The sequence below is a fragment of the Solanum tuberosum genome, unplaced genomic scaffold, assembly GCF_000226075.1.
Source record: "Solanum tuberosum cultivar DM 1-3 516 R44 unplaced genomic scaffold, SolTub_3.0 scf00646, whole genome shotgun sequence".
Classification (NCBI taxonomy): Eukaryota; Viridiplantae; Streptophyta; class Magnoliopsida; order Solanales; family Solanaceae; genus Solanum; species Solanum tuberosum.
The window spans coordinates 104,607-112,227 of NW_006239694.1; the positions used below are offsets into that span (position 1 = coordinate 104,607).

A 7,621-nucleotide genomic window follows, 5' to 3' on the forward strand; every position below is an offset into this window, starting at 1 on the left:
GTGAGAAATTAATCCTAATTCCTCAAATGCAAAATAGGAAAATCCAAATAAAAGGTTATTCTTTTTTTGGGTAGGTGTACAACTGTATATTAGAAAAGGTTATGCTTTTGGGGATTGGAATATGCCACAATTTCAAACATGAATAAACTATTATTAATTCCAGGTAATCCAAAAGAGGTTTCCTCGATTATCGAGCCGAGGGGTATAAAAGTAAATACAACTGTAATCTTTCCGTGAAGAAGTAATGCACTGTTGAGTTGGCATGCCGCCAACGTTTTCCAAACATAAAAAAAGTGGGGGAAGCAAGCTGTTTTTGACTCGGATCCGAAGCTGGATGTTATTCCAACAACCACTCAAAACGCGCCACGTAGCCCACGACGTAATTTAAAAAAAGAAAAATTGATATTTAAAATGAATAAGAAATATTTGTACAACATAAATTATTTTATTAAGAGTAAAATAAATATTTTAAAATTAAATATAAAATATGTCATTATTTTTCGAATATTAAAAAAACGAATCATATGAATTGTTACCGTAAAAGTAACAAGTTTCAGTTCCAAAGTTGGTTATAAGCGGCCACGCGACGGATTATCATCATATATAAGTCCCTCTTCTTTTGTTTCTCTTCTTTCTGCTATTTCATTCAGGTAAATTTACATCTCTTTTTCTCTTTCATGGAGTTGGAGCTTCTTCTTTTTTTTAACTGTTTTATAGATTATGCAGGAGTGTTTTTCTGTATTTGATTTTCTTGTGTTTATGCTGATTGAGTTATTAAAGTTGATTGTTTTTTTTTTTTTTGTGGAATTGATCATCTATTATGATATTCATATGTTGTTATCTTAAGTTAAATTTGAACTTATATACATTTTGAAGTCGTGATTCAGGAGTTGTAGGGTGAGATTTTTATAGGTTTAAGGGTTTCTGTTGTGTTGTAAAGTATGTACTGAGATCAGATTAGCTAATCAATTGGTACCTCTTTGTCCCAATTATGTGGCATACTTCTAAACTTTTTGGTGAATTGGGACATAGAAGGTTTAAGTTTTATGAAATAAAATTTATATATTTGAAAATTATGTAAAAAATCACAATAATTAACGACTTAAAATATTTAAAAGACATATCAAAAAATTCTGTTGGTTGAATCTCGAAATTTCAATTGTACCACAAAAATTGTCCCATGAAGATAGTATCATTTAAATTTTTTGGTTGATGATATTGAGGCGATCAGCATAGGTAGGTTTAATTCACTATTAAGATAGTTTTGACAATGGGTGTTGGAATTTATCTGCGGTTGAAGGATTTAGCTTCCTTTACATAGACGAGAGGGAGTTGCTCGGATGGTAAGCACCCCTCACTTCCAACCCAAAGGTTGCGAGTTCGAGTCACCAAAGAAGCAAAAAGGGTGGGAGGAGGGATAAAATAAAAAAAAACCTTCCTTTACATAAGGTTATAAGAGATGATTAATGTGTTCTTTACACTTCATAGAGATTTTACATTATTTGCTATTTAAAGAAATGAAATTTGCATTTAGCTAAGTCTGAATCATTGAGTTCTGCTATTTTGGTCAGACGCCTGCGACTGACTTCCGTTTGATTTACTTCCCATCTTGTTTCATCTTTGTTTGCTTAACATCCTGTTAGCATTTTTTTAATGTTAGGTCACTAGTCAATGTTGTTCTCGCTCACTAGATACATTGACAGTTTTCTTCTAACCTTCCAGGGGTATTTGGTTTAATAAACACCGCCTGGTTTGCATGTTCTTCATGAATTCGAGAAGCACTGCTGCAGCCACTCTTTCCTGTAAAGCGGGAAACGAGAACAGCTCTCTTTTCTGGATTCTGGTCATCCTCTTCCACCAATTTTTCGGGACACTTGTTGCATTTGAGAGTTTCCTTCTTTTCAAGGCTATCGTGAGGCGACCTTCAAGGGTAGTTCTCCCATAGCCGTGCAGAAGTTGGGGTTGATCTACTGTATTCCCTCCCTCATTGTGTAACTCAACTGGTAAAATGGTTTCTGCTAAAATTTCACAACCAACTGGGCAGCCTTTCCACAACCACGTGCTGCTCCCATTGCAACACCCCAAAGTCGCTTCACTGGATGATGTTGATATGGATTTCTCAGACATATTTGGTCCTGCTCCAGCTCAAGTTTTGAGCTCTGAGAATGTTGCAATGTCAGAAACAAATGGATTTATATATGACGAGCCAGCTGTAATTTATAGCCGTTCTCATTCCTTTGTTGGTCCGACAAACTATGTCTGTCAATCATTGAAGCTTAGCAAACTCACACTCCGTGAGAATGAACACTTGTTAGAGCTTGTGGAGGGTGATAGTGGAGAGACCAATGATCATCTTGAAGAAGCTACTTCCGATTCTGCTGTTACTAATAAAAGTGATGTTCATGCTGATGCTAATACCCCAAGGTCTGTGGGACTTAACGATTTCGAAGTCTTAAAGGTTGTTGGACAAGGTGCATTTGGAAAAGTATATCAGGTGAGGAAGATTGGGACTTCTGAAATTCTTGCGATGAAGGTTATGCGGAAAGATAAGATTTTGGAGAAAGATCACGCTGAGTATATGAAAACAGAGAGGGATGTATTGACAAAAATAGATCATCCATTTGTTGTGCAACTCAGATACTCTTTCCAGGTGATGCTTTGCTACAATTTTATATAAATTGCTCTCTTTACAAAAGCTGTTTGGACTTGCATACATTTTATGCAACTCCAGCCCGCTACGAGGAGGAATTTAAAACCTCAAACTTGGTTCTCAGCTGTGAACTACACCATTTGTTTCCTTAATATGTATCCGATTAGTTTACATTATATGACACTTCCAAGTGTTATTGATTTCTTTTTGTTTATTTCCTCTTAATGCAGACCAAATACAGACTATACCTTGTTCTTGACTTTGTTAATGGGGGACACCTTTTCTTTCAACTCCATAGGCAGGGCTTATTCAGGTAGCATGATAAAATTGTTGAGAATATAATTAAATAATGAAAGAGTGCTCTCTCTAAATGCTTAAGCTTTTAGATGTGATAGTCACACACTTCAACAAAAATAACCCTTCTGAAAAATCTAGGACTATTGTGGTTCAAGCAACTAGCTAACTTACTTCTTTTCAGGGAGGATTTGGCCCGCATCTACACTGCTGAGGTTGTTTCTGCTGTTTCTCACCTACATTCTAATGGCGTAATGCACAGGGATCTCAAACCAGAAAATATTCTTTTGGATGCTGATGGGCATGTAAGATATCCCTTCTCCACAACCCTTCTTTCCGATGGTTTTTAGTTAATATCTTTTGATTCTCATGGAAAGACCATGGACTAGTTTTTAGTTCTATTAGTGGATAACTGAAAGAAACTTTGTTGTTCGGTTTCACAGGATTTGGAATCATTTGCTGTGGTCCTCCATTGACCTTTTGAATTTGTATTATGGTTGCTGCAGGTAGTGCTGACTGATTTTGGCCTTGCTAAGCAATTTGATGAGAACACAAGATCCAACTCTTTGTGTGGAACTATCGAATATATGGCACCTGAAATTGTTCTTGGAAAAGGTCATGATAAGGCTGCAGACTGGTGGAGCGTGGGAGTTCTATTGTATGAGATGCTGACAGGAAAGGTTTGTTATTTTGTTTAATAAGTTGCCCTGAACTTTGAATTCCTTCAGTCGGTTGCAGCAGTAGTAAAAAAAATATAAAGCTTTAATTATCAGTATGTTAAAAGTTAGGGAAATCATTGGCTCTCTTTACACTTGGTCTACACATATCATGTAACTTTGTTGTCTATGCTATTGTACACATGCAATCGTCTGCCATAACTTCTTCTTCTATGAGTTCCTTAAGAATTTATATTTATCACTTAACATGGCATCCTTCATATGCTTACTTTACATAAGCTGTATTTCATTAACCGAATCTTTTCCTCATGTGGATTTTTTCAGCCTCCATTTGTTGGGAACCGACAGAAAGTTCAACAAAAGATCATAAAGGACAAGATTAAGCTGCCAGCATTTTTGTCTAGTGATGCACATTCATTGTTGAAAGGGGTAAGCTACATTTCCTTCTATGCTATGATAGTGGTTACCGACTAACTGATAAATCTTAATATAGCAGGCACTTCATGTCTTGATGGTCCATTTAAATGCTTCAGATCACATATCACTTATTTATGTTATTATATGCTACTTTTATGCCATATATGGAGTAATTAATTCTACTAAGAAGTAGGATCATATTTCATATTACCAGTAAAAACCAAACCTTGTCTGAGCTGTGCTATGACTCACTTCTGTATATGCTACTTGGGGATACAAAGCTAAGATAATTTGGAAGGGCCTACTGCTTAGTAGATAGTGTTATGTATCAACTAATGTGTAAATACCATCTACCAGGCTAAATTCCATTTCTCATATAGTCACCGATATTAAGAACTTGGAAATTGGAAACTAGAGGATTCTTATCTATCTTATGTGTTTGTATTTCTTCAGCTGCTACACAAGGATGCAAGCAAGCGCCTTGGCTGTGGATCAATAGGTAGTGATGAGATAAAAAGTCACAAATGGTTCAAGTCTATCTATTGGAAGAAGTTAGATGCTCGAGAAATTCAACCAAGTTTCTGTCCCCAAGTTTCAGGGAAGCTGTGTATTGCCAATTTTGAAGAGCAATGGACCAGCATGCCTTTGCTAGATTCTCCTGCTGCTAGTCCAAAATCTGGTGATAACCCCTTCAAGGGTTTCAGTTATGTGCGGCCAGCAGAATAATTAACCATCACGTGTGCTTTCTCACTCTTAACCCTACCATGGTTTCCGAGGCATAGGAGGTTTTTCTAATTCCCTGCTATTTACTTCTTGAGTCACTTATAGTTCATTCTAGGCTATAGGGAATGTTCTATGATGTATATATATAACTATGTTGGAAATACTTGCTTGTACAAGAACCCTACCAAGGGCTTACAACTCTATGTTTGTCATCTACCTTTCCGCTACACGAGGAAGTATTCAGTAAGAAGTGTCTATATTGTGACTTGTACAAATGAGTTATATCAGAAAACATTATCTCATATAGTTTGGTCTAGTCCATTGAACATGCTTGTTGAAGTCAGTCCCATATTACTTCATCATCCTGTATCTTAGTCATTGGCCATTGAGAATCCGAATTCGATTGGCCACTTCATAACTACTGGCTTGGGTCAATCTTTGTTGAGACATCAAATCCTTTGTCTTCTCCTCCTGATACAACATTTTGTACCACTGTAGAAGCTGTATTTGAGCATGTTTTTGTAGGGGGATCATACTGTCGAAATTTTATACATTGTTATTGGGATTCTATTACATATTTCAGATTTCTTCAAGTACTAGAGAGTGGAGAATAAACTATACATTGATAATAAGTAGTTAATACAGTAACTGTTCATCTCCATTTACTTCCTCGTGTTTGGGTTAACATCTAACACAGAAGGTGTAGCACCATATGAAATTCTTTTCCAAGCTGCAAATTTTACTTCCTTACTTGGCTTAATATGCATAGAAACACGTAAGAATATTGTTGCAGCAGCAGTAAATGGCAAAATTAACGTGACAAAACCAGAGTTTTAGAATAGCATTTTCGGACACTGCAGTATTATCATCCTGGAGACCTTGTAGACTCTGCGAGATTCATCAACTTCTGTTGGAGCTCTTGCTTTTTGACACCTACTAGTTTGTCCACTTGACGGCCATCTCTAAAGAAAATGAATGTTGGAGTAGCTTTTATGTCCCACGAAGTACTCAACTCCTGCATCAAGCCATGACCAATAGTTTTAACATTTACCAATGTGTACGAGTTTAGAGGAGATGGTTTCTTCTAGCATGTTAGCAGAACAAGTGCAAAACTTTATCAGCATAGTAGGGGTATCGTAACTATGGCTGCTATAAACTGAGTTGATGCAAATAAAAGACAATGAGTACAAAGCACAGGAAACTTACAGCTAACTCATCCACGTCCACGGTTAGAAATATCATTGAAGTGTATTTATCAGCAAGTTCATGATATCCTGGTGCTGCTGCTCTACATGGGTTACACCATGACGCACTGAAATTTACCACCGCCTGTTGGAAGACAAAAGAAGTAGGTAAAGTGTTTACTTATTTGACGAGAGAAAGATATTCACAACAAAAATGCACTACTAACCAATAAAAAGGAAAAAAAGGTTGCAGGTTTTTGTGTTTAACTTATACTTGAGTCAAGAAAATATGCAGATGAAACATGATGTTGGATCATGAAACTGAAATTTTGGTACCAACATTAATTTGTGCTGCTATGGCAATTGCAAAGAAACTTACGATCTTGCCACTGTCATTGGCTTCAGACATCTTTTGTTCCCACTTGTCCATTGATGTCACAAGGCAAATGTTTCCACCAGCAAGATCAAAAGTGGGAGGGACATCATTGTTTTCTTGACTACATACCTGCAAGAATCACAAATCTAAGTAACCGATTCTGAGTCATCAACAGAAAGACAGTTTTCCTACTTACCGTTCTCATGAATACAACCAAGAAAAGCAGGGGAGAATGGGAAAGGGTTTGACCTCCTCCCCCAATGCCAAGGCAGAAAGGAAGAAAAAGGGGATGAAACACCAAAAGGAACAACAGAGATGGATATGTACACCAACCTTACCCCTACCTTTGTGGGGTAGAGAGGTTGTTTACAATAGACCTGAAGCAGTGTATTCCAAAGCAGGATTGCAAGAATAAATATGAAGGCAACATAGCAAGATAAAAAAGCAAATACAACAACAGATTGAAATACACATTGGAAATTAAGAGACTACTAAATAATACTAGTACTAGCCCCCTACCTCTTCCGACAAATTGCAAATCTAAAGATACAATTCCATAAAAGTCTTGTATTGTCCTACATTATATGTATCAAGTAGGTGTAAATGCAAGTGAAGAGTTGTCGAGCAAAGAGCTGCATGTGTACTTGTTCGATGGATGGATAATATTGTGTTTCTCAAAAGAGTGTTGAATATGTAAATTAGATTTAGAAGTCAAGACAGACAAACACAAGCATAGAACTCAGAGTTATTTTGATAGATTACCTTAGTCCAGCACTGCCCCATGAGGGGGTGGGCAAGTGAACCCCAGTGGAAGAACTACAACAGTGCCCTACAAGTAAGAAATCAAAAGTCAAGCTTCTTCAATGTTGCATAAAACTCATTCATAGATTTTACTAATATATGCCCAATAAATTGAGAAATCGGTCTTTGTAATCAATCAAAATAATTTCAAGATTGCCTAATTCTTTTTATGATACAAAATGATCACCTCTCAGGAAGGGGGAAACCGTTTTCAGGGATAAAAAAAAGAGGGTAAATTTCATTCACAAAACCACCAGTATTGACCATTTGCTTCATTTTCATTTCTATCAAGAGTGTATATTGATTGATGATAAAGAGCGATATGTTCATTCGCAATGCGATTATAAGTAATTAAATGACTCATGCCCAGAAACAGAACAAGATTGAAATTTTAACCCAAAATAATCTATCATTGTAATAAGAGCATATCGAATATTAATTCAATATTTCAGTTGTATTGACAAAGAAATGGAATCAGACCTTGCTAATTTAACAGAAT

At 36.4% G+C, this 7,621-nt stretch overlaps 2 protein-coding genes across 2 annotated transcripts; one reads left to right on the forward strand and one right to left on the reverse strand.

Annotated features, from left to right (window-relative positions):
- The first annotated feature begins 535 nt into the window (after nt 1–535).
- Nucleotides 536–5,063, forward strand: LOC102588352 (serine/threonine-protein kinase AtPK2/AtPK19-like). The gene is made up of 7 exons (XM_006367378.2): nt 536–650; nt 1,723–2,650; nt 2,881–2,963; nt 3,129–3,249; nt 3,451–3,624; nt 3,946–4,050; nt 4,492–5,063. Exons 2-7 carry the CDS (start codon nt 2,009–2,011, stop codon nt 4,762–4,764), a joined length of 1,398 nt encoding a protein of 465 aa, XP_006367440.1. The 5' UTR covers nt 536–650; nt 1,723–2,008; the 3' UTR covers nt 4,765–5,063.
- A 348-nt stretch (nt 5,064–5,411) lies between these two features.
- On the reverse strand, nt 5,412–7,115 carry LOC102589334 (thioredoxin H4-1-like). Its single transcript, XM_015305418.1, has 4 exons — nt 7,084–7,115; nt 6,325–6,450; nt 5,968–6,090; nt 5,412–5,776 (listed from the first exon to the last, which is right to left on the reverse strand). The coding sequence occupies exons 1-4, from the start codon at nt 7,102–7,104 to the stop codon at nt 5,627–5,629; spliced, it is 420 nt and encodes a 139-aa protein (XP_015160904.1). The 5' UTR covers nt 7,105–7,115; the 3' UTR covers nt 5,412–5,626.
- Between the last annotated feature and the right edge of the window lie 506 nt (nt 7,116–7,621).